General features: G+C 42.1%; 1 protein-coding gene across 1 annotated transcript; it reads left to right on the top strand.

Moving 5' to 3' along the window:
- On the top strand, window positions 1-27,940 carry OLFML1 (olfactomedin like 1). The gene is made up of 3 exons (XM_015114956.3): window positions 1-2,619; window positions 4,711-4,999; window positions 25,997-27,940. The coding sequence occupies exons 1-3, from the start codon at window positions 2,491-2,493 to the stop codon at window positions 26,785-26,787; spliced, it is 1,209 nt and encodes a 402-aa protein (XP_014970442.2). The 5' UTR covers window positions 1-2,490; the 3' UTR covers window positions 26,788-27,940.
- The last annotated feature ends 34 nt before the right edge of the window (window positions 27,941-27,974 follow it).

The following is a 27,974-nucleotide window of genomic DNA, read 5'->3' as shown; positions in this document are numbered from 1 at the left end:
TGGGGTAGAAAAGCTGACGGATCAGACACTTGCAGAGGAGAAAAGAGAAGTCACTGTGCTTGTCCACTGTCCCAGTTAGTGACAGCAATAGTCAAGGCCGGAGGTTAAGTGTAATGAAGATAGTGGAGCTAACTGATTTCATCCAACCGCAGGTTTAGGTGCAGCAGGCCATCTTTCTCACACTTACCCACCCGGCACCCATTGGGGAGGGACTGTTCTAATAAAGATGGCTTCAGTAGGCCATCGCAAGTCAAAGTTGGGTCTGTCTCCAATGTGAGTTTGGTTTTTCTTTATGAAACCTCTGGTCACAAGAATATGAGAGTTTCCACTCTGGTTCTGAACCATGGGTCATCAATCCTAATGGGTTATGGGTTCCAGCTGTGAGATTTGCGGTCCCTGTTTGGGATTACAAAGAGTAAATGAAGCTCTCCAATTAAGACCAGGTGTGGGCAGTCAGAACTGAGAGGCCACGAGTGTCCCTCTGAAGAAGGTGGTGACCGCAGAGAAGGTGGTACTGGGCCTGAATCACTGGTGGGCAGAGATGGTGCCTGCCAGGCCTGAGCAAGCTGTTTGGAGCCCACTCCACAGAGAGAAGAGCAACAGCAGCCCTGAAAGCACCCCAAGGACTTCTGCTGCAACCAAGGCTTCCCACTGCATTTCCCCCTCACAGACTCTCCTGTAATTCTTTAGACATCGTAAGTATGGTATGTGTATTTCATTGAAAAAGTAATATAAGCATGCTCTAGAAAACCCAGGAAAGAATTATCCACACCACCACCACCCAAAAGTTAATTATGATACAATCAGAATTTTCCTCCAGTGGACCTTATCCATCTTAGTTCACAGTCTTAAAGTTAGGACTTGAGGCATTTGTGGAAGTAAATCAATTAGAGCACCTTTACTCTAAGACTTTATTCAAAAATGCTGGGCATGAGTAATTTCAAAGAGAATATTCTCACTTGGAGAAGGAGCGTGAGCCAGGCAGATTTTTTAATAAGGATTTAGGAGGCAGGGTCAGCTGAAGTTCAACTGGTTTAGGGAATAGTGCAAAGACGGTTCTCAGAAATATGAGGAATTGTTTCTAAGGATGAGGAACTACTGTTTGGGATTTTAGCAAGAGAGTGAGGAGGAATAGTTAGGAGCTGTGGCCATATGGAAGAAGGGTGGGGAGAAATATTACTGGGGATAAGGAAGTTTAAGGACCACCAGTGGCAATTTCTCAGTCTATTAGTGTCTCTTTTTAAAAAAGTTTTGTGGATACATAGTAGGTGTTTATGGGGTACATGAGATGTTTTGATAAAGGTATCTATTAGTGTCTCTTGTGAGAACCAAATGGAAACACAGGCCTTCTGACCCCTGGAGAGCGTTCTTTTCACATCCCATAGATGCCCCAACCTTTCTCATTTTGGCAGGTGATTGAGAAAGGTGTCCTGGCCTTTCCCACGGAAAGACAGGTTGAGATAAGAAGAAGGCTGGACTGCAGACAAAATCAAAGATTTTACTACCTTGTCCTAGGGCTATAATTTATCTTCAATTGGACCAGGGCCTGCAGGAGTTTAGTCCTACATATTTCTGGCCTGCAGCTACATGAAGGGAATTCTGCCTCTAATGATTGAGAAAACTCAAGGATTTCCTTACAAAGGAATTTTGTAAGGAATTAATTTTGTTGATGGCTTGACTTTGGAAGCATCACTGTATCAACGATTGTTGTTATTCCTCTTAATCAAATTCTTCTCAGCTCCATCCTGAGATATTTCAGCTGTCAGCCTGGGTGGCCAGGCCTGTAGCCCATTGTACCTTTCTGCCCAAGGGGTGATACAGCCCTGTGCACTGGCTGTTCAGAGATAGTGGTAGATCCATGTTTATTTTTCCTGGCTGTGCCTTTAAGAGCTGCAGGAATGTGAAGGGAGTCTGGATGAGGGGTGGGGTCTCCCAGTAGGACTTCTGGGAAAAGGATCCTGGGAATTTCTGCCAGAAGCTAAACTGAGATTCCAACTTTGAAAAGTTGGGGGTGGTTTGTGTTGGGGAAGGCCTGTGATTGGACTGCAGAATTCACTAGGGAGGAGGAAAGCAAAAGTAAAAAGGAAATAGCTAGGGCGAGGGAATAGGGGGGAAGCCATCTTCACCCCCCACCCCAACGCACACACAATTAAGCCTGGAAGCAGCGTGCAACCACTAGCCTGGGGAGGGTCCACATGTGTCAAGGGTGAGGGCAACAGATGCTGGACCCAGGGAGCTCTCTGCCACAAGCCAGTCTGCAAGGCCTCAGGGACCAACATACCAACAGTTGGACTTGATCACTAGCTGGCAAACTGAGCTCATGCATCGGGTGGAATAACAAGCGGACTTTGCTCTCTGCTGTGCAAAACGCTGTTTTTAGAGGATTTGCCACAGCAGTGGATAGAAAGCAGGAGACCACCACTGGAACCCTCAAGACTTCTTTGAGGAGAGCCACAGCGTAAGAGATTACCCTGGTTGGTGTTTTGCAGGATGATGGTGGCCCTTCGAGGAGCTTCTGCATTGCTCGTTCTGTTCCTTGCAGCTTTTCTGCCCCCGCCGCAGTGTGCTCAGGACCCAGCAATGGTGCATTACATCTACCAGCGCTTTCGAGTCTTGGAGGTAGGTGGCATCTGTACACCTTGGACAAGGAACAGGCCTCCCAGAAATACCTTATTTTACCCATGTTTCTCTATCTACTGGGTTGTATTTTTCCCAGATAGCAAATGACACATTGCCAAAGTTACACTTCAAAATGCTCATAATCTAGCTGTTTAGAGCCCAACTCCAGTGTCCAGTGTGCCACTCCCAGACCTTGAGCATAGTTGCACTGTGTGCTCTGATTTGGCAGTTTGTCTCGTCTGTAAAATGGGGATAACAGTAGAATTTATGTTGTAAGGCTATTCTGAAGATTTAATCCATAGCTAAAATACTGCCTGGCATAATGGTATGTATCTAAAATGTTATTATTCACCATAGTTCATTTTTTAAAATATGAAACTTAAAAATGTTGGTCACTTTTTCTTCATGTTTAGTGTTGCAGGCTGATAATGAATTTCAGCTTTTCTTTTTGTCTTTTATGATAAACCATTAGGTCACTGTAAAAAGTCATGATATTGATGTATTGAGAAGTCTTAGTTTCTTTTGCTGAACTGGATTTAGATTTAGAAATGAGCAGATTTTGGCCAAGTTAAACAGAAAGAAAGCATTCGGGCTACCACCTCATTAAAATGTGCAAAACCCAACATTTTGGCGGCCTGGACAGGCTCCCAGGGACAAATGTAACCCTCCACCCTAGCCTTTGCCACACCCTGGCACTGACTATTCATACTTAATGACTTGCTTTTGTACAAGCTAAACTGATAAATTATTTATCTTCTTTCAAAGACACTCTTATTGCTAATAATTATTTTCTACATTTTCCTGAAAAATCTTCATGTCCAAATTACGTGTTCTTCTAGTTACAGTCAGGGTAAAGTAATTCCACACAGCAGGCCAAACACATTTTCTAAGGGCGTTCAGCCAACAGGCTGAGGCCTGGAGGCAGTGGCTGAAGTGTTCCCAGACGAGCAGCCTCTTGTGCTTCTTCACTTGCTCCCTCCTGAGCCTCACCTCCTTAGAAGTGCCAGAATGATGCTCACCCAGGATCCCTCTGCATTTAGCACCGACTTGCCTTGGGAGTAAAGCCAGCCAAATCCCTGCAAATTGTCTTTCAATACCTTAAGAACTTGTCAAGGGTATAAAGTACAGACTAATCCTTTTATAGTTATGAATGTGGATTTGAAAAAGACAAGATCTTCCCACCCCAGTCCTGACCTGAGGTGAAGCTAAGTCGCATGTGGCAGTCACCGTTGGCCAGCGCAGACACTTAACAACACAGTGATAGCATTCCCAGCCTGAGAAGCCAGTGTCAGAAGCGTAGGAAAAAAGAGGGTAGGGATTTAGGGAAGTATTTTGGGTCTTTCTGTCTTTCTCCCTTCAAAATAAACAGCCTTACATATTGCTGTTTGGAGCATACATTTTTACATTTGTGGACAGCATTTTGATAAACTATGGCAAATGAGCTTTAAGTCGACATTCTCTTTGACGAAGCAATCCCATTCCCATTCATTTGTTCTTTTGTTCAGCAAATATTTATTGAGTATTATTATGTGCTTGGCCCTGTGCCAAGTGCTAGGGATGGATATTCTGGAAATCTGTCTTAAAATAATCTGATGAAGATGTAAATACAAAGGTTTTTTTTCCCTTAAAATAATCTCATGAAGATGTAAATACAAAGTTTTTTCTCAGCATTGATTGAATGACAAAAAATTAAAAACTGTAAATATACATCAAAAAGAGTCTAAGAATAAATAACGGGATATCAACTCAATGGAATGTGCTCATTAAAGTTATGGTATAGGTATACATTAATTGGTATCTAAGTATGTTCACAATATATCTACAGGTGAAAAAGATACAAAACATATAGTAAAATCACATTTTAAAAATATATTTACATATGTATGACTAAATGCTCGGGAAAACTTTTAAAAACTGATATACTAAAGTATCAATAGTACCTTTGAATTTAGGAATTAGGGGTGATTTCAATTTTTCTCCTATTCGATTATGTATAATTTTCTAATCCTTTTCTATAAAGGATAGCTATTTATATTATTTGGGTAATTTAAATAACAAGCAATAATTTGCAAATTTATTTTCTGATTGAAGCAAGGGCTGGAAAAATGTACCCAAGCAACAAGGGCATACATTCAAGAATTCCAAGAGTTCTCAAAAAATATATCTGTCATGCTGGGAAGATGTCAGACCTACACAAGTGAGTACAAGAGTGCGGTGGGTAACTTGGCACTGAGAGTTGAACGTGCCCAACGGGAGATTGACTACATACAATACCTTCGAGAAGCTGACGAGTGCATAGAATCAGAGGACAAGACACTGGCAGAAATGTTGCTCCAAGAAGCTGAAGAAGAGAAAAAGATCTGGACTCTGCTGAATGCAAGTAAGAAAACTGCATCTTTTCCTAGCCCTTCTAGGGGCTATCATGCTCAGAAACACACAGACTCAGAGCAGTCAGGGAGCATCGTAGAGTAATGAAAGAGCTGGAGGTGTGCTTTTGTGTGCATTGCTGAGAGAGAAAGCTATAAAGAGAACAGGTGTCCAAAGGGAAATCCATTCTCAGAAAGCCACTCTTTCTTTCACACAGAGTGCCTAAAGACTCCATAGAAGGTCAAGACTATAGTGTCAAAGGTCAGCCCAAGGAGACCACCTCCTGATAAACCTTGATTTGGTGGAGATGTGTGGTCCCAGATTTTTTCAGGGAAAGTGGCAGTTTGGTGGATTCTACATCCAGTACCCAGGGTGTAGATAGCATCTGCAAACGTACCAAGAAACAGTCTTAAATTGGAAATGGCAACAGCCAACTCTCAGGGCTGGAAACTGCAGTGAATTACTACTGTGTGTGCTGTCTGAGATGGTGATAGGCATGGGATGTGGTCTAATCTTGTGATCCATCAGAATCACTTCCAGGCCATTAAGAATAATGTGTAGCAGCTCAAATTATAATAAACAGTATCAGGCAATAAACACACAAATGACAAAGAAAAATTTTCTGTGCATGAGTCTATTTCATTAAAACAATGAGGGAGACAAATCTCCCACCTCAGGGTTTGTATTCTGAGATGTTTTCATTACAAATAGGAAGACTTTATTTACATGCTAATTACATCTGTTCCAATTCAAGAACCTCCATCAGGGAAATGACATATAAGCTGAGTGCCATCATTGTACTAAAAGTTTCACGTACCTTCTCAATGAAATCCTTCTAAGAACTTCATGATCACTATAAGGAAAAGAGTCTTCCTAAATGAGGTGACACTTGGTCTGATTTTTGAACAAAGAAGTTAGAAAAGAATGAGCAGAGGGTACTTCAAGTCAGGGCACAATGTACCAAAGGCATGAGGGTACTGTAGCACCTTGACATGTAGACCCGCAAATATGGCTGAGTGAAAGCTTTTTAGAGAGGTGACAGTAGGAAAACTAGGTTGAAGAGCTCAGCAGGACCCAGTTAATGAGAGACCTTGCATGCTAGATAAAGGAAGTTGAAGCTCACTGGAGAAACTACAGAGAACTATTGAGCAATATTAAACAAGGGCATGATAAGAAGGAAGAGGGTAAAACTAGAGAGAGGAGACCAGTCAGGGAATGCTGCAATAATTTGGGCAACAAGTGAGAGTGTTGGCATTAAGTGTCATGGGACAGAGAACAGGTGGATTTGAGAGCCATTGAGAGTTAGAATCCACATGGCTTTCTGACTGCTAATTAAAAGTAAAGGATGAGTGAGAGAGATGACTCTAGGATGTTTCCCAGGTTTTGGGCTTAGGTCATCGAATGGTTGGTATGAAATATATTGAAATGGAAAACTCAAAAGGAGTTTGGGAGCACTTATTACTGTATGATTTTTTTAGACCATTTATAATTTTGAAACTGTTTAGTTCATTTATTGGCTCACAGCTTATTTCCTACCTCCCTACCTGTAATGTCAGCTCTATGAGAACTTGGAACCCCAGTTTCACGTTCAATGCTGTGTCTTCAGTGCCTAGAATGAGGTCTATTCAATAAATAGTTTTCAGTGAGTAATTAAATAATTAAAACAAATAAATGAATGGATGTAGGGATTGTTAACACAGGCAGAGGGCTTAGTCAAGCTTTGGAGGCAAAAAAAAAAAAAAAACCCAAAAAACATCTTATCTCTGAGTCAGAAGAAAGAGAGGAGGGTGCCTTGCCTATAATATGAAGCAATAGGTCAAGTGAGCAATCCTTTTTGGCCCTGACTTTGTCCTGAGATGAATCATCCTCAAAGAGGGAGAAGCTGGGGGTAAGCACAGAGTGAGGGAAGGAAATAGACCAACCGAGATGAACAGGGGCTTCCTAGAATGCTCATGGAGAGGACTGGGTGCTAATGTGGCCTGATCTAGAATGTGTCTGAACTTTCACACTGGAGGGTCAGGCAGGACCCTAAGTCTGAATAGTTGTGCTGAATTGTATTCCTGAGCTGTCCCTGGTCCCTGGACACTCGCAGCCTACCAGGTGTTGAGATTACCCCTTCCCATTCCAGCTAGAGCTCAGTGGAGGTCCTGAGACTGGACTTGCTTTTTCAACCCCCATCCTCTGCCCCTCAGATACTGCACTTCTGAAATATCCCCTCTCCTAGCTCTGTGGTATATGAAAACATTTCTGAACCTATCAGAGATTGCTGCATCCCTGTCTGTTGCCTCTGGAGCTCACATTTGATGCTGTGTTGGTTTACAAATCAGCCAATACTTCTTGCCTCCCACTACTGTATGGGCCCTGTGCTGCACAGGAGGGATGGAGGACCAAGTAGGACACGTCTGCATCCTGCTCTAGCTTCCTTACCATTTCTCTTGCCTCCCACAGTCTGCCTGCTGTCATGTAGACTTTCCACAACACAAAATAGATCATAATTCTCCTCTGTGAGGAACATATTTTTGTCATTTACCATCAATTATCAACAACAAAAAAATCCATTGAAATCTCCTAGCTTTCTTTTATATAAGAAAGGCCCTTTACGAAGTGATGCAAGTTGATCTCCAGCTCCTTCTCCCATAACTTACCCAAATGCAGTTTAAATATACATATACATATATTTATGTATGTGTGTATATATGTATATATTAAAATGTATATGATTAATATATATTTATATATATTTTTCCTAGCAATCCTTTGTGACTCAAAAATGCTGTGAATTCTTTGTGAAGACCTATGAGGGTAAGGATAGAGGTGAGGGGGCTGCCAGGCAGATTGGCCTACAGTACTCCTGGAGCACTTCATTCATTCCTCTCAGGGAGCATCTCACATACCCGACCACACAAGTCTGTATGTGTTTGACTCCTCAGTCATTCCACAAACATACTGACATCTTCTTTTCTGCATTCACAGAGTCTAGGTCATGCCCTCCCATGGAGAAGGCCACAGAAATTGTTTACAGAAGAAATAATGATGGCAGAGGCCCCTGCAGAGCTTAGTTTAGGGAAAGACAAACCTAGAAACAAGCACAACTGTGTGATTAGTGCCCTTCCAGCTTATTATTTTTAGAGGTTCTCTATCTATGAGTAGACTTTGGAAAGTCAATTTATTCCCCTGTTAGGTACTGTTTTGTATTGTATATATTATGCACACTCCTGCTTTTTACCATTTCTTTTAGTAACTATGCCTATATCGGTTCTCATGCTGTACAACGAATTACCATAGGTTTAGCATCTTAAAACAAGACACGTTTACTACCTCAGAGTTTATGTGGGTCAGGAGTCCATGCATGGCTTAGCTGGGTCCTCTCCTGGTACTTGTAGGGCTGGAACCCTCAGCTCCTACTTGTAGGGCTGGAATCCTCAGCTCCTACAGCCTCTCCTTGCCGTAGGCACTGCACAACACATCTATTGCTCCTTCAAGTAGATGGAGAGTGCTTCTCTTTAGGAAGCGCCTAGTCCCTTTTTTAAGGGCTTTTATGTGATTCAGCCAGCCCACCCATAATTTCCTATTGATAACTTCAAAATCAACTGATTTGGAACCTTATTTTTATATGCAAAATTCCTTCACCTTTGTCTTACAATGTAATGCAATCACAGAGTGTTGTCCTGTCATACACGCACAAGTCCTGCCCATACTCAAGGGAAGGGAATTACACTGGGCATATACACCAGGGGGTAAAAATCCTGGGGACTGTTTAAGAATTCTGCCTATCACAATGCTTTAGTCTGATAGGCTCAGCTGGTGCTACTAATTACCTGTACCTGCCTTCTTCCTGGACGACTCTGATCTTCCTGTCTTCCAACCTTGGCCTATAGAGACTGTGCCAGTTACAGACCTTCCCCTAAAATCCTGAAGACTCAAGTTAGCACCCTTCTGTGGGCAAAAACCATGGGATTATGGGCTAGGAAGGCATTGCCAGAGGTCAGTTCAGAGGGTTTCATTCATATGTATGCGTTGTCTTAGAGAGTTTGTAAACCCCTACAGAATAGATGATACAATTTTCTTGGAAAATTTAACCTTATATCTCAGGAGACTTCCAGGAAATTCTAGTACTAATTTCAATGGTTCTCACTTATTTTAGGAATATTATTCAGGCAACTACTAAGGGCCAAGTACTGAGAATAATAAGATAAAATGGCTCTATAATTAAGCCATTCCCTAGAAAGCTGTTCTCAAATCTTCAACCTTTATTTAGAGATTATCCCCAAATGACATTCACATGAGGTCTTCAACTCAGGGACATTTTGGGGGTAGGTACAATCTTAGAACCTTAACTCTCTCTCCCACTTTCCCACTCTTCCCTCTCTCTCTTCTTCTCTCATTTACACACATACACAATTTAGGATGCAAAGAAGTGAACACTATTTGACTATAACACTAAGTCTAACTTATTTGTAAAAATTATTCCAAGTCTTTGAAACTATAACTATTATTAAAATAAAATTTTGCATTGCACTTTATAACTTATGACAAAGAATCATTGCCTCAGACACCCAGATTAAGAATTTATCCAACTGATACTCTTTGGAAGATTCCACAGGCTGCATTCTTGTGTGCATACAAGTATTAACCTCTTTTTCACTTGTAAATAGTCTGTGAAGAAAAATTCTCCAGGCAGTCAAAATAAGCCATTATGGCAGATTTTATTTTATTTCCTATTGTCATCCAGTTCTTTTTATTGCAAGGATGCATGAAAGTTACCTCAAGTAATTTTCACCCTGCTGAATTAAATAAGTCATATCTTTTGCTAGATCATGTTTCAAATAAGAAAGTCTGTTGCAACATATTTAAAGCCTCCGGGATCTATCCAGGTTTTATAAGTGTGCATGACCCATATTCAAAACCATTAAAAGCAAAACAACTAAACAAAAATCCCCGCTATTAACCAAATAAAATGTATCTGTTAGCCAACTCTCAAGGTCCATTAGTTTGTCATGAGCAGAACAAAATATGAAAAGAAGTATAACTAATTTGCAACAGATGTGTTTACCACAGAAGGGACTGAAAGTATAAATGCAAGTGTAAGTACAGGTGCGTGTGTGTGTGTGTGCACGTGCGTGTACATGTGCCTGCGTACACCCAGCTATTTCTGCATTCACGGGGACAGCAACATTGGAGGTATGTGTAGAGTACAGCTTATCCTGTGCTTTCCCTTGGAGAAGCCACGCCCATGGATCACTGTGCTGGGTTCAGAAAGACCTACGTACATAGCACTTCTTTTGTTTATCCATCTGAAAGGCCTGTGGTCTATGAGGATACCTCCAATCCCATCACTACGGATTCTCACAGAGGGTTAGCTTGTGGCTCCAGGTGCCCTGAACATCCACTCATTCTCGCTATAACTTAGTTGTTTTATTTATTCAACAAATGTCCAACTGAATTCTAGAAATATGTTGGCATTGTGCCAGGCATTAGAAATGGAATGTTGGATAGGATAACATTCTTGTCCTCAAAAAGCTTACGGCCAAGGGGAGAAGCTGTCTAGACAAATTCAGAGTGATAATGGCTCTGATGGAGGGATGCAAAGGATGTCACAAAAGCACAGGGGACAGGCATCAAGTAGATATGGTCAGGGTTGCCATGTAGATGGGGGGATTACGGAATCTTGAAAGTAGCCCTCAAGCTGAGTTTTAATCATGGAAAAAAGCTAATTAAGTGGAGAATCAAGTAAAGGGCATTTCAAGAAAATGAAACAGCATGGTGCAGCACAAGCATAATTGGGCTCAGTGTGTTTGTGGAGCAAGTTGTTCAATGGAGCTCAGGTGAAGGAGGAAGTTGTAGAGGCGATGAAAGGACCAGACATGAGCTAAGCTCCTTTGTGCTAAACTAGTTGACACTTGCAAGCTGTAGGGAATCAGAATAATGTGAACGACGGCAATTAATATTACTGAATGTGTATTATGTACCACATAATCCTTAAGCATTTTACATATCTCACTGGACTATGTCATGCAATACTCACAATAACCCTGTGAGATAGGTACTGTATATTATCTCCCATTTTATAGATGAGGAAACAAAGACACTGAGAGGATAAGTCATTTGTCCAAGGTCACACAACTAATAGATGGCAGAGCTGCAATTCGACCCAGACAGGCTGGGTCCTGCACACACTCACCTCTTCCATTGTGCTGTCTGCATAGTAGTGATAAGAATGGGAGTATCGGGGCTCAGAGGAGGTTCATTCTGGCCACAAGGTGCAGAGCAGAATGGCAGTAGGGGAGGCTGAGGGGACACAGAAGAAACAGGCTGAACCCAGTGAAGCCATCTCCAGGACTGCTAGGGAGGCACATGAGGTAGGAGCCTTCTGTTGTGAGAGTAGGTGCCTGGGCTCAGAAGTTCTAGCTGTTTCTGATCTTATCATGGGTCACAGTATGAAGACCATGTTAGTTTTCCTGGTCACTATTGGATGATGGTTCCTACTTACAAACAGACTGGTTTTAGATTCTTAAACTCTGGCCAAGAAGGTCCAATTTTCTTTCCCTACCCTCTTGTTTTTTAGTTCCCTGCCATTTCTTCATTGACTTTTAAACAATAAAATTCCTGTGCTTTCCCCACTTTTTGCTCAGTTAACAGAATAGTCACACACACACTTTCCTGGGCTAGAAATCTTCCCTTTGGCCCTCATCTGACTGGTCACCATGTCCAGTAGATTTTTCCTTGTGAATCTCTCTCAAGTGTACTCTTTCCACCTGCACTGCTCTCTCACCATCTCTAGTCTTGATTCCTATGAAAGCCTCCTCGCTGACCTTCCTGCCTCCCATTTCTCCCTGTTCTAGGGCTTATCCTATATTGCCACAGAGTAATCTTGCCAGAGTTACCACATCGCTGCTTTATCCCCTTCAATGGCAACCAAAACCTGCAGGGTAAAGCAACCCCCACAAAATAACATATGAAGAAAGTCCTTTACAACCTGACCCCTGCCAGCCTGGCTCTCTTTGGTTTAAGTATGAAAGTAATATTTACAAGTTAAATAAAAACTGTGACCATGGTATCCACTATATGTGTTGTGCTTACTTTTGTCATAAAAGTGGATAAGAAGCCAACAATTGAACACAGCAACTTTGAGCATCCCTCAGCATCTTGTGCCGCTGCTGCCTATCCCTATCTGTCTGGTGCTCTGTCCATCTCACCTGCTATTCTGAAAACGTAAACTATACCTCATGCATGCCTGAGTCATTTATGCTGTGTTCCCTAAGTCTATCATTGTGCGTAGAACAGAGAAGGGGATCAATCTTTTCTGACCTGAAAGAATCGTTTATTCGAAAGTGGAGGAAACTATTTGCCAGAGATAGCATTCAGCCCTTAAATCTGATGTCTTGTCTGATGACCACAACAACCCTGGTAGGTCGATACTATTATAGCTCCTTTTCAGATGAAGAAACTGTGGCTTAGAGAGTTCCACAGAGCCCATCTCCTCTCCCCACATTCCTGCCACATAAGGAGTATGCACCACCCCAGACACACTAGATCCATCTCTGCCTCTGTGTCTACTCACAATCTCCACCCCACCCTGAATCAGTTATCTGCTGCCACGATAATGCTACATAGCAAACCATGCCCAAACTTAGTGGGTTCAGACAACAATCATTTATCATTTCTCAGGGGTCCATAGGGTGGCTGGGTAGGCTCACTTGTGCACCTGCAGTCAGTGGCACATTGCCTAGGAACAGCTGGGTGAGGATGGCCTCAGCTGGGGTGACTGAGCTGCCCTCTGTGTGGCCTCTGCTCCTGTATGACGCTAACCTGGCCCGGCCTCATGACGGAGGCAGATGTCTAAGAGAGAAAGCAGAAGCACACAAGGTCCCTAGGAACTTAGCCTGGTCACTTTAACACTTTGGTGTTCCAAGTATGGCTCTGAAGCTCACCCATATACTATGACCTCTAGTTATACCCATATAAGGCTTTTCATCTCAATGCCCATGGAAACGGGCAGCAATCAAGCCTGATTTTAAAATATGCAAACATCTACATGAAAGCAATGAGTCAGGCATTGGTACGATTAGCAGTTTTGAAGAAGTATCACCAAAGAACCAGCGAGAAGGCGGCTGCAAAGTTCAGGTTCAGGAAGCAGGCCCTAGACCATCACATGTTGAGAAAGGATAAAAAGAATAGGATGAAATGAGATGTACTTCACAGGAAGAATCCATGGGGAAACAACAAAATGACTTTGTGTCTTCTAACTACACACAGGCGAATGGCATTGCCACAGCTAGAAATTGAGAGCATTTCCACCCTTTTCAGTTTGGAATATTACAGGAAACACACACACACACACACACACACACACACACACACACACTGCAAAAATCAGCTCAGTCTTTAAATGAGAAATAAATAAAAACAAGAAGTTCATAATTATAACCTTGGAATGGTTACAATGTTGTTGCAGTCAGATAATTGGTGGAAAGTGGAAACTGATCAGAAATTCCCCAGAGCAGCCTAGGCAACAAAGCCAGACACCATCTCTATAAAACATAAAAAAATTATCCAGGCATAGTGGCATGTGCCTGTAGTCCCAGCTACAATGTAGCTGGGAGGTCTAGGCTGCAGTGAACCTTGATCATGCAACTGCACTCCAGCCTGGGTGACAGAGAAAGACCCTGTCTCAAAAAAATAAATTCCCCAGAGGATGGCCCATTTTCATGCTTTATGTGAGTGTTGACGAGCCTGGATGCTTTAGGACAGTTCTTAAACTGTCAGGTTCAGAAACCCTTTACAGTCATAAAAATTATTCAGGCCTCCAAATAGGTTTTGTTGAGGCTGGTTATAACTATTGACCATTTATCATATTCATAATTAAAATGGAGAAATTGTAATAACATGTACCAGATGCTATTCCAGGATAAGACATGCATCTGTGAAAAGAAAAACAGATAAGACAAAGCCCCTGCTTTATTTTTCTTTCATTTTTTAGAGCTGACATTCTTTTGAGGGAGGCCAAACAATAAATATGTTAGCAGATAAATGTATAATATGTAGACAGAATATAATAAGTACTATAGAGGAAAATAAACTAAGGAAAGGGGTTATGGAGACTTGGCCTCTTCCAGAAGGAGGCATTGTAAGGAAGTTGTCTATGTTGCCTGTGTTGGACTCCAACTGTAGGGACCCCATGGTGGAGCCAGGCTGGACTCACACTCATACCTCACACATCTTCGCAGCTTCCACACTCTCCATTGAAGTTCTCAACTTGATGTTTTTGGGCAACATATATCTATGCATGTGAAAAGCCATGTGTCAAGTCTGTTTCTTTTTCATAATTTATTGCTATTATCAATAAAGCTGTTAGGGTTCAGGACAGGGTGCCATGGAATACTCTGAATTTAGTGCTGGAAAGCTAGAAAAACCTATGATATGGATTTAATAAAGGATTCTGTGTGATTCACTAAAACCAACATATAAAGCACTTACTGTATGCCAGGCCCTGTTTAAGCCCTAACCCTGGGTTCACAGCCCTTCTGCAATGCCAAATTGCCCCATGGCTCACTGAATTTTATACAGTACCTATTTTCCTACTACCCATCCACTGAAGCACTCAGTGAAATATCACCTGCTAATCTATTTGATTTCTAGGCTGGCACAGCATGAATTGGGATAGCAAGTTTGGAAACTGACAAACTCTGCATAATCTGAATCTAATTGGCTTCTGAGTTTGGAGAGTAAGCAGTAAATTGACTACTGAGGGAGATATATATTGTGTCCCAGGCACTTAGGATAAATAGAGTCTAAAGTGCTTGCAAGGAAACAAAGTGAATAATCAATTCTAGTTCAGCATAATAACTGCCCTAGAAGGGGTTGCACAGAATGCTTTCGGCAGATGAGAATGACCTAACTGCTCTGCAGGAGCAGAGGATTTTGTTTTGAATAATGAGCAGGTGTATCCCAAGTTAGCAAAGGAGAGCTAAGGAGAAGTCTGAGCAAAGTCTAAAACTTGTGGGAAGCCATGGCAGGTTTGGTGACTAGTGACTAGCATGATGAGGAAGTGACAAGAGAGGAAGCTGATTAAGCACTCTGCATGCTATGCTGAGATATCTGAAACTTATTCCGTGGGTGAAATCATGAAATACCCCTAATTTTTAGAATAAGTCCATGCTGACAATTTTATAGATATTTTATATCTGACTACAAGTCTGAAAGCCATCATCTTTGTCATCTCAGTGCCTACATCCTACCTATCAGCTGATTAGTATTGACAAATGTTTATGAACATGAATACAATCTAGATGGTTGAAAAAATCAAGTTTTATAACAGCATTTCAGGAAGCAGTCAAAATACTCAGGGTTTTAAGAGAATTCTCTTCTCTTTAATGAATTCATCACTCTTCCCAAGCCAGCCTTCTCTGCTGCTATCTCATGTACCCTATCACCCCATTTTTGAGTCTGATTTGGTATCAACAGGTTCCCTCAATTGAATCAGTTATTAAAACCTGATCTCTCCTTTTTCTAACTACTTATATCCGTCACTATTTGGATAGTTCTCATCTGGATCATACTTACAAACTCATTACCTGGTATCCCTCTGTCCTTCCCCATCCCCAAGCCATTCTCCACCAGCAGCCAGACCAGTGTTTCTGATCCTTAACTCAGACTGAGTGACTCCCACATAAAGTAATACGTCTCACCAGATATGGAAAGTGTTGCTATTAAATCAGGGGAAAAGTATTTAAAAGATTAAAGTAAGTGATATTTGTGTATGAATTTATAAGTTATATGAAAAGATTCAAATAAGTAATACTTGTGTATGAATTTACTGTGAGGCCTTGTGCCAAATTCTATCCTAATTGCTTGTCTGCAATTCTGCCTGAGGGGGAAACCCAGATTCTCATTCTCTGGTTTGCCAGGGAAACCCTGCATGTCATTGTCTCTGTTAAAAAAATTTGCATCTTGGCTGGACCCAAAGGTTTCAAATTTATTTCCCATCCCTCCCCAACCTTTTCTTCCTGCTAATTATCTCTTCTCAAGAGAAGCACAGCAGGGAGTTTTAACTTACCCTTTTACTTGAACACTGTAAATTAATATATTATCCTCAAATTCCAAAAGAAAAGGAATTGATAAAACCTACAGAGTATCAGCGCTGAAAACTACATATAGAGAGCATCTAACCTAAACCTCTTGTTTTACAGCTGGGAAAAACAAGGTTGGGTTGACAAAGGGACTTTTGGGGAGACACACAGAGCCAAAGGCTGAGTTCAGACCACTCACATCTCTGACTCCAAATCCTGGGTTTCATCTACAAAGGAAGGAATAGGAGAAGCAGAAGACACATGGGGGGAATTGTTTTTTTTTTTTCCCAGAACTATGTTTCCCTGACCAAAACCATATATCCACTCTTGTGTTACTTCTCCAAGGGTTCGGCATTAGAAAAGAAGAGGGTAAAATAAGCAGTTTGTGTTGGTTTCTGCTGTATTTTATTTTATTGACTGATTTATTGTTTTGTTTTGTTTTGTTGTTGTTGTTTGTTTGTTTGGAGACAGGGTCTCCCTCTGTTGCCCAGGCTAGAATACAATGATGCACTGTCAGCTTACTACAGCCTCAACCTCCCAGGCTCAAGTGATCCTCCCAACCTCAGCCTCCCACGTAGCTGGGACTACAGGAGTGTGCCACCAAGCCCAACTAATTTTTGTATGTTTTGTGGAGTGAGGTCTCACTATGTTGCCCACATTGGTCTTGAACTCCTGGACTCAAGGGATCCTCCCACCTCAACCTCTCAAAGTGCTGGGATTACAGGCATGAGCCACTGGGCCCAGTCATTTCTACTGTATTTTAAATGAACATTTTATTATGGGAGAGACATTAATTGACCTTGCTCTTAGACACAGTCCCTCCGTAGCTGGGCTGCAAGCCTGTTGGCTTTTCTTCAGGCAAGAAGGATGGGAAGGCTGGGGGCTTCCTAGTCAAGGCCCCTAGTCTGTGACTAGGTCCCAGAGAGCCCATTGCCCTCATCCACCGTTCTGCACACCCAGATGCTATTCATCCTTTCCCTCCACATACATACATACACATCACTGTGCCCTTGGGGCTGGCTGGAGGGGTCCTGACTGGCTGCCTCCCAGCTCAGACTGAGCTCAGAGGACCGCATCCCCCTTTATGGCTGTGTGACCTTTCCAGGTAATTTATACAGGCCTTAATGTTTTCTCATTTGGAAAATGAGTATTGAAACATCTACCACTTAAGCTTATTGTAAGAATTGTGAGTTCTACATTTTAAACTTATATTAAAACATCATAGTATCCCCCCACCAATATATATAATTATTTGTCAATTAAAAATAGAAATTTTAAAAAGTTAAAAAAATAATAATTATATAGGGCTGGGCATGGTAGCTCACATCTGTAATACCAGCACTTTGGGAGGCCAAGGCCAGGAGGGTTGGTTGAGGCCAGGAGTTTGAGACCAGCCTGGTGAACGTAGCAAGACCCTATCTCTAAAATAATCAAATAAAAAATGTTTAAAAACTTAAAAAAAAGAATTATATTAGTTAATGTAAAGTGCCTAGCACAGTACCAAGCATACTATATGTCAGATATATTTGTTGGATATTTATTAACTTCTCTAGCCCTTGTGCTTGTTCCTTAATAGGAATAGCTTCTGGGCTTTTCTCACAGCCAATAGACCTTCCCTCTTACCCCATAAAAGTCCTCTATGGTCACTCACAGGCTTAAACCCTTACTCATCCTCTGTAATCAGCATAGAATCAGGGAAGAGCAGAGGCTTCACATGAGACAGGTTAGGCTTGGGAAACTGAAGAAAGCTCTTTCGGGCTCAGGTGGAGGGGTGGCCCTAGCAAACAGGGCAGATCATTCCCCATCCTTCTGCACTGCAGCCTATGGACCCCAGTAGCTCAGTGTGTCAGGGGGTCCTTCTGTTAGCTGCTCCTGCAATGCATAAGGTTCCCTGTTGTCCCAGACTTCTCCACACTCCCCAGGGCTTTGGCTTCCTATAACCCGGGCTGACCCAGGACAATGTTGACCTGGAGGCCACAAGAAAGCAACCCCTCAGGCTGATGAACCATGTCAGCAGGGGAGCATGGGGGCAGCTGATGGCTGAGAGACTTCTACAGCTTGCCTCCAAGTCTGGCTCTGGCCACAGTGTAAGCCAGGCAAGGCCACTGTGTCCCTGGGAACAGCCAGTGATGTCATGACCACTGAAAGGACTGACTTCCTGAGACTCAGCTCTTCCCAGCTAGGGTTGCTCCCACCCCCACTTCTGCCATGTATTCCCTTCATGAAAACCTTGGGTCAGATTTTTTAATTGAATAATGGGTTTGAAAGTATCTTAAAAGCTTTAAAGTACTTTACAAATTATTATTTACTTAAGATGGGCCTGCAGTCAGAACTCTGGAAGTGCAGTAATATTTAGACTTTAGAATAATATCTGCTTAAATGAGACTATTTTTAAATTCATTCAACAGATATTTACGAACCCCCAACTCACTGAGTTAGGCACTGGGATATGACACTATCCATGAAGATGAAGGAGCAGAGACTAGAAGCCTGGGAGCGGGAGAGAAGGACAATGAGCTAGTAAATAAAACAGATGAAATAATTAAGAATATGATAAGCAATCTCAAGGAAATAAGAAAAGGGCTAGAGTAGACAATTTTTGGGTGGACATATTTACATAGTGTGGTCACAGGAAGCCTCTTAAAGACATAATATTGAAAATGAGACTTGAAGGCTAAATAGGAGCTAACTGTGGGAAGATCAAGAAAAAGAGCACTCTAGGCAGAAAATTGCAAGTGCGGGAGCCCTGAGGCAGAAACACACTTGACATCCTGGCAGGATGGAAGACAACCAATGTAATCACAACACAGTGAGCAAGGGGAGAAAGGTATCAGGGAAAGTCACAGAGAAAGGCAGGGGCCACGTTATGTAGATTCCTTAGGCAAGGGTTTAGGATTTTATTTTAAATATGATAGAAAGGGTTTAGCCAGGCCAGTCACATAATTTATGTTTTCAAACAGATCACTCATACCGCTTTATGGAGAACATACTAACTAAAGGTAAGTAAGAATAAAATCAGGGAGACAAAGTAGAGACTATTATAGTGGTCTAGGCAAAAAGTGATGATGAATGGATTCCAGGGAAAAAAGAGGTAGTAGGTTGAAAGTGAGATGTATATTTGAGTATTTTCATGTAACATTATAATTTTTCTTTTTCTTTTTTTTTTCTTGGCGGAGTCTCACTTTGTCTCCAGGATGGAGTGCAGTGGCACAATCTCGGCTTACTGCAACGTCTGCCTCCCAGATTCAAGCAATTCTCCTGCCTTAGCCTCCCAAATAACTGTGATTACAGGAATGCACCACTATGCCTGGCTAATTTTTGTATTTTAAGTAGAGATGGGGTTTTGCCATGTTGGCCAGGCTGGTCTTGAACTCCTGACCTCAGGTGATCTGCCCAACTTGGCCTCCCAAAGTGCTAGGATTATAGGCGTGAGCCACCGCTCCTGGCCTTATGTAACATTATAATTTCAAGAGAAGTTATACTATCAGGATTTGCTGGTGTTGGAGAATAGAAGGAAAGAAATCAAGGATTTCTAAGTAAGAAACTTGGTTTATGGATCTTGCCTGAAATGGAAAAAGTAGGGAGAAAGAGAGTTTGGAGGATAAAAGTAAGAGTTCTGCTTTGGACAGGTTAAGTTTGAAGATATCCAAGTAGGGACATTGAATAAGCAGGTAGATAAATAGGTTTGGGACTAAGTAGATATCCAGACAGGGGCTGAAGATACAAAGTTGGTAGTCATCATTATTTAGAACTTCCATGGTCTCAGAGATAGAATGGAATGACTTAGAAAGTGATTGTAGACAAAGAAAAGAGGAGGCCTGGGGATAGAGTATTTAAAAGAGGAAGATGAGGAGAAACTGGCAATGGACACCAATAAAAAACAATCCAGAAAGATGAGAGGACAAACATGAGGGGGATATCCCAGAATCAGGAAGAGAAAGAGTTTTGAGGGAAAATATTGACCAAATAATCAAATTCGGCTGTAAAGTTGATAAGGATGAATCCTGTGAATTGACCCTTGGATTTGCCAACATGGAGGCTGTTGGTGACCTTGACAGAGACTGATTCAGAAAAATGGGCAGCAGAGTTTAGACCAGTGGAGAACTGAAGTCTGAATAGAATGGCTTAGAGGATCATTGGAAGTAAGGAAACGCCTCTTTCAAGGAGTTTTAATATAAAGTGGAATAGAGAAATGGGGCCATGCTAGTAGGTTTTTCCAGGATGGATGATTTACTGAATGATCCAATAGGGAGGAAGAGACTACTGAGGTAGGAAAGGGAAGATAATTTCAGGTCATAAGTTCTTGAGTAGGTGAAAGGGTAAGAGATCCACTGCAAAAGTAAAGGACGCAAGAAGGACGGCAGAGAATGCAGGGTCAGGAGCAGTTTGTTGATGGATATGGTTGTTGAAAATCCATTATTCATTCAGAAAATACGGAACTACTATATGCCAGATGCTATTCTAAGAACAAGAGATACAGTAGTGAATGAAACAGATAAGACAAAGCTTATACTCTCACGGCGTTTACATTTTATTGAGGGGAATCAAGCAATAATATGCTAATGACAAATGTATAATATGTCAGACAAAATAAGCACTATGGAGAAAAATGATCTAGGGTAAAGGAGTCCCTGGAGAGCTGGAGAAGAGGGTTGCCTTTTTTATAGGGTAATGGGAAAAGGTCTAAATGATCAAAGACCATTTGGAACAGGCCTAAAGGCAGCAAGGGAAGAAGCCATGTAGATATTTGTTTCCAAGCAGAGGTAACAAAAAGTGCCAAGTTCCTGAGGCAGGAGTGTGTTTGGTACAATCTGAGAAATAGCAGAAGTCAGTGTGGTAGAAAAAAATGAACAAGGTGGAGAAGTTGTAGGGGACAAGGAGTGGAAGAACAGAGAGAGAAGCAATAGGAGAACAGCTTACATGTGGCTTTGGAGGTAAAGACCCAAGCTTTATCCATTTCACTCTGAGTGAAATGAGAAGCCAATGGAGGGTTTCAAGCAGACACAGGACATGATGTGACTTACATTTTAAAAGCATGCCTTTGGCTGCTGTGGGAATTGGACTATGGGAGGCAAGGATGGAGGCATGAACACCATATAGGAGACTGCTGCCACAGTAGTCCAGGCAGGAGATGGTGCAGTTCTCCTAGGATTGCTTCTACTTTCTCATGGAGTAAGTGGGAAGATCTCCATGCGAGGGTATGATGGAGGCTTGCAGGGAGATGAGAAAGTGTGATAGTCATATGGAAAGCGTGATAGGACTGCTGCCCACAGCTGGCATATAACAAGCAGTTTGCTAACATGCTTGCTTACCTCCGAACCTCTGGGACCCATCTCACTGTGCATCTCTCTTCCTCCTGTCCAGTCTTCTTTCCTTCATTCTGTTTCTTGTCCTATGACTCCAGTTGACCTTCAGTGGGCTTTAAGAACCCAAGCACTGATTAAGAAAATGACAACCTGCTGACACATCCAACTTTTTTTTTTTTTTTTTTTTTTTTTGAGACAGGGTCTGGCTCTCTCACTCAGGCTGGAATGCAGTGGCATGATCTCAGCTCACTGCAACCTCTACCCCCTGAGCTCACATGACCCTCCTACTTCAGCCTCCTGAGTAGCTGTGACTACAGGTGCACACCACTACACCCGGCTAATTATTGCATTTTTTTGTAGGAATGGGGTCTCACTCTGTTGCCCAGGCTGGTCTTGAACCCCTGAGATCAAGTGATTTATCTGTCTTGGCCTTCCAAAGTGCTGGGCTTACAGGTGTGAGCCACGGTGTCCGGTCCACATCCAGCTTCTTATACCAAAGCCTTTCAAAGGATTTGAAGGAGCTCCTCAGAGTGCTCATTTGTCCTTTAAAGACTCTATCTAACTATCATTCCACCACCTCACACCCAGAAGTCAATGAGGGAGGCCCAGGATTCCTATGCTCTTATTAAGACTACTCTTTCCTACCCATAATAGAAACTTCAGCAGGATTTGCGGTAGACCTGCAAGTTTCCTCATGCTCCTAGCAAGACCACCACTCCCTGCTTCCATGACATTGCTCACCTCACAACAGATGGCCTGATAAGGCAGTCTCAACAAGAGTCCACAATTGGCTGGGAGTGGTATCTCATGCCTGTAATCCTAGCACTTTGGGAGGCCAAGGCAGGAAGACCACTTGAGTCCTAGAGTTTGAGACTAACCTGGGCAACATAGTAGACCTCATTGCTGCCAAAAATAAACAAAATTAGCTGGGCCTGTTGGTATGCATCTTTAGTACCAGCTACTCAGGAGGAGGAGGTGGGGGGATTGCTTGAGCTCAGGAAGTTGAGGCTACAGTGAGCCAAGATCATGCCACTGCACTCTAGCCTGTTTAATAGAGTAAAAAGCTGTCTCCAAAAAAAAGTCCAAAATTAGAACTGATGACCGACTTTTCTTGAAATGACCAGTAGAGCTGATCTTATCCTGATTCACATCAATCTTCAAGGAGGAAGAACTGACCATGCTCCAGGAAGATCAAGTAAAATATGGACATAAAATATCTATTTGAGTTTTCAGTTATGAGGTTCCTGGTAACATTATATAGAATAATTTCTATGGCGTTATGGCGAAGTAAAAGAATGGGAGATGAAGATGTAGATTACAGAGTATAGCCTATTCTGTAGGAGAAGCTGGCTATAAAATGATGGAAAGAGATAATGAAGCAACTAGAAAAAGGTGCCTAGTTGAAGGTGAATTGTTGTTGTTTTAATGTAGGCTAGATGCTTATAAGCTAAGGCTAAGAATCTAGTAATGAAGGAGAAATTAAAGATAACAGAAAAGGGATAATTCATCAAGGAAGTCTAGAAGAAGCCAGGAAAAGATGAGATCACAGTACAAGTGAATGTATTAGTCTTGGACAGGAGAAATGACACAGTTTCTTCTAAGATGTGTGTGAGGGTAGCAACAGGGGAACAACTAAAGAAAAGTTTATAAGTGAAGAGACAGAAAGTGAAAAGAGTTCATGTCTAATGGTATTTGTTTTTTCAAAGGAATTAATCTGCTGTTGGTGAAGGGACTGGCCAGGGCAGGATGGGTGGGGCGGGGTAGGGAAGATATTAGTATTATGTGAAGATGGTGGGCTAACCATGAAGACCAGTATGGTATTTGGGGCTCAGTTGACACTGGAGACCCCTTATGTCTAGTGGCACCAATATACACCATTGTGAGATTTTCTCCTCCATCAACACTCAACTCCAGGACAAGGCAGATGTTTGAACTCATTCTGGGCCAGGGACTTTTGTTGGGTGGATATTGTGGCATAACTAGGGGTTGATGGGTGAGAATGCCAGTGAGAGAGCTATTAGAGTGGTTTAGGCTGTATAGGAAAGAAAGCAAGGTCAAGAGAGGGCTGATGACCTGGGAGAAAGTAGAGGCCAAGGGACTGGAAGGCATGAGCAAAGGAGTGAGGAATGGAAGAATAACCATGGTGAGTGGGATACTGGGGTTTTCGATTTCAGATACGGAATAGTTGTTGGGAATGGGAGATCAGAGCATAACCCTGGAGAAGGATGCTAATGTGGTTTAAAAGTAAGTTTCCATGGAATTGAAGAGGTGGACATGCTCCATGCATATAGGGTAGTGTCCTGGAGAATTGCCAATGATTTAGACTGGGAGGAGTTGACAGCATGAGACACAAAGCATGAATACTAAAAAGGAAGAGATTTTGCTGTAGGTGGGAAGAATAGTAGCCTGAAGTGGCACTGAGGAGCTAGAAAACTGTAACTCCTTCATTTTACTTCACTTTTCTCCTTTCTTCCAGTTTAGATCATTTATCATCCCATTTGGATTAAAGAAATAATCTACTAATTGATTTCCCTGATTTTGGTCTCACTCCAAATGTCCATCATACACAGGACTTCTAGCTTAACCTTGTGGAACAGTCTTGACAGCCTTTATTTCACTCCTGCTCAAAAACTTCAGTATCTCTCCATCTATGGAATAAAATCCAAATTCCTTAGCCTGGCCCTTAAGGTTCCAGGCATAGAGATGGCTTCAATCTACTATAATTGACCCTTGGATAATGTGGTTGCTAGGGGTGCTGACCCTTGTGTGTTGAAAATTTATGTGCAACATTTTTTTTTTTTTTTTTTGAGATGGAGTCTCCCTCTGTTGCCAGGCTGGAGTGCAGTGGCATGATCTTGACTCACCGCAACCTCCGCCTCCTGGGTTCAAGCGATTCTCCTGCCTCAGCTTCCCAAGTGGCTGGGACTACCAGCACGCACTACCACACCCAGCTAATTTTTGTAGAGACAGGGTTTCACCCTGTTGGCCAGGATGGTCTCAATCTCCTGACCTTGTGATCTGCCCACCTCAGCCTCTCAAAGTGCTGGGATATTACAGGTGTGAGCCACCATGTCCAGCCTATGTGTAACTTTTAACTCCTCCAAAACTTAACTATGGATAGTCTGCTGTTGACCAGGAGACTGACTGATAAGGTAAACGTCGATTAACACATATTGTGAATGTTAATCTGGTCCTTTCCTATTTACAAATCCAGACAAAGAGAAAGCTGCCTCTGAAGTAATGCGTTATAGCTGGGAGAAAGAGCACTGCAACTTTATTCTAAAAATAAAGTAAGCTAGAGAAAAGAAAATGTCATTAAGAAAATCATAAGGAAAGAAAATAGATTTACTGTTCATTAAGTGGAAGTGGATCATCATAAAGGTCTTTATCCTCATCATCCTCTTCACACTGAGTAGGCTGAGAAGGAAGAAAAGAAGGGGTTGGCTTTGCTGTCTCAGGGCTGGCAGAGACAGGAGAGAATCCACATTTTAAGAGATCTGCACAGTTAAAACTCATGTTCAAGGGTCAACTGTACTTTGCTTTATATATCTAGTTTGAAGCAACATCAAACATTAGCTTGTATTGGTCTAAACTCTACACTTCTTTACCTAATCTTAGAGTACTTTCCTGAAAGTGGTTTTGTTTGCTGTCTGGAATGCTTCTCCACTCCTCTCTGAGTATTCAACTCCATTTATCCTTCAAGGACCAAATCAAATACAGATTCTTCCCTGCATCAAATGACATTTCCTTTCTCTATTCTTAAAATTCCACTTTACTCCCTATATTCTAGTTAGTCCTGGACTTAATAGAAAGAACCATGCCCAGTTTTTGCTCATAACCCCAGCTCATAATACCTCGCTCATTATCTTGCTCCTTGTAGGTATCCGGTGTCTGCTAACTATATGCATTCATTCATACATTCATGAATAAATAAATAGAGCTCTTATAATGTTGTAGTCATGTTAAGGGTCAGAATCCTTCACTAGGAGATAATCTCCTCGAGGTGTAGGGTTGATATTGTATTTTTTATCCTCCATACTTAGAACCATTCTGGAAACATTGTAACCTAAGTACACAGTACAATAAAATCGTGGTAAATGGAATTGAATTAGTGTCTTCACACCTAAGTCATTCTCACTGTGTCAATCCCAAGTGCTCTAGACAGTGAACACGGTCTGTGAAACAGCAAATAGCTGTTAATATCCTGAAGTGAATAAAATGCTGACTCTTAGAACTGGATAGCAAGTCCCTTAACAGAGACCATTTATTTATTCTTTCATTCATTGAGTCATACAATGAATTGTGGTTGATCTATATACAATAACTATTATAGACACTAAGGAAAAAACAATCTGTGAAAATAAGGAGGTGAAAGAATGGGCTTAGCTTCTTGCTGGGATTTAAATGCCCTTTTTCTTAAGGAAACAAAATGCATGCCTATGTTGCATTTTCACTCTAGGATTTTCCAAGGGAAACCCTTCTTCTAAGGACTGTCATGTCACAGTAGAACTGAAAATATTCCCTACCAGTATTAAACCTGAAAGGAAACAAGATTTACCAAGCACAGTGAGCCTTCCAGAAAGCAGACAGCTCATGTTTTTAAAGTAATCTCTCCTTTTTCTCCTGTTTGGCCAGGCTGTGACAACATGCTGATGAGCATAAAGTCTCTGAAAATAGTGAAGAAGATGATGGACACACATGGCTCTTGGATGAAAGATGCTGTCTATAACTCTCCAAAGGTGTACTTGTTAATTGGATCCAGAAACAACACTGTTTGGGAATTTGCAAACATACGGGCATTCATGGAGGATAACACCAAGCCAGCTCCCCGGAAGCAAATCCTAACACTTTCCTGGCAGGGAACAGGCCAAGTGATCTACAAAGGTTTTCTATTTTTTCACAACCAGGCGACTTCTAATGAGATAATCAAATATAACCTGCAGAAGAGGACTGTGGAAGATCGAATGCTGCTCCCAGGAGGGGTAGGCCGAGCATTGGTTTACCAGCACTCCCCTTCAACTTATATTGATCTGGCTGTGGATGAGCATGGGCTCTGGGCCATCCACTCCGGGCCAGGCACTCATAGCCATTTGGTTCTCACAAAGATTGAGCCGGGCACACTGGGAGTGGAGCATTCATGGGATACCCCATGCAGAAGCCAGGATGCTGAAGCCTCATTCCTCTTGTGTGGGGTTCTCTATGTGGTCTACCGTACTGGAGGCCAGGGCCCTCATCGCATCACCTGTGTCTATGATCCACTGGGCACTATCAGTGAGGAGGACTTGCCCAACTTGTTCTTCCCCAAGAGACCAAGAAGTCACTCCATGATCCATTACAACCCCAGAGATAAGCAGCTCTATGCCTGGAATGAAGGAAACCAAATCATTTACAAGCTCCAGACAAAGAGAAAGCTGCCTCTGAAGTAATGCATTACAGCTGGGAGAAAGAGCACTGTGGCTTTGGCAGCTGTTCTACAGGACAGTGAGGCTACAGCCCCTTCACAATATAGTATCCCTCTAATCACACACAGGAAGAGTGTGTAGAAGTGGAAATACATATGCATCCTTACCCAGATGTCACTGCCTTAGGTATCTTCCAGGAGCTTAGATGAGAGCAAGAGCATATCATTAGAAAAGTTTCAACAATGTCCATTACTCCCCCAAACCTCCTGGTTCTCAAGGCTGACCACATTCTGATACAGCTTACTTCAAGCCTTTTCTTTTACTCCCCCCCAGCATTTACTGTAACTCTGCCCTCTTCCCTCCCACAATTAGAGTTATATACCAGCCCCTAATATTCACCACTGGCTTTTCTCTCCCCTGGCCTTTGCTGAAGCTCTTCCCTCTTTTTCAAATGTCTATTGATATTCTCCTATTTTCACTGCCCAACTAAAATACTATTAATATTTCTTTCTTTCTTTCTTTTTTTTTTTTTTTTGAGACAAGGTCTCACTATGTTGCCCAGGCTGGTCTCAAACTCCAGAGCTCAAGAGATCCTCCTGCCTCAGCCTCCTAAGTACCCGGGATTACAGGCATGTGCCACCACACCTGGCTTAAAGTACTATATCTTATTGAGGTCTAACCTCTATTTCCCCTAGCCCTGTCCTTCCACTAAGCTAGGCAGGTGTAATAATAAAGTGAAAATGTTAACATTTGAATGCCACTTTCCAGGTGTAGAGTGTTTGCACATCATTTAATTCTCATTTCACCATTGTGAAACATGCACAAGTCTTTACAGCTGTCATTCTAGAGTTTAGGTGAGTAACACAATTACAAAGTGAAAGATACAGCTAGAAAATACAAATGCCGGTCTTTCCATCGCCCAAGGAAACATCAAATATGTATGTTTGTTCACGTACTCTTATAGTCAATGTGTTCATCATTTCAGCTTAAAAATAACAGTCTGCCCCTTTAGCCAGTTTTCATGTCTGTGCAAGACCTTTCAATAGGCCTTTCAAACAATAATTCCTCCAGAAAACTAGTCTAAGAGTGAGGACCCCCAACTCTAGCCTCCCCTTGTCTTGCTGTCCTCTGTTTCTCTCTTTTTGCTTTAAATTCAATAAAAGTGACACTGAGCAAATAACCCCATCAGGTTATATTTGCCCACATACCCT

The sequence above is a fragment of the Macaca mulatta genome, chromosome 14 (assembly GCF_049350105.2).
Source record: "Macaca mulatta isolate MMU2019108-1 chromosome 14, T2T-MMU8v2.0, whole genome shotgun sequence".
Lineage (NCBI taxonomy): Eukaryota > Metazoa > Chordata > Mammalia > Primates > Cercopithecidae > Macaca > Macaca mulatta.
This window is presented reverse-complemented; position numbering and strand designations above follow the sequence as displayed.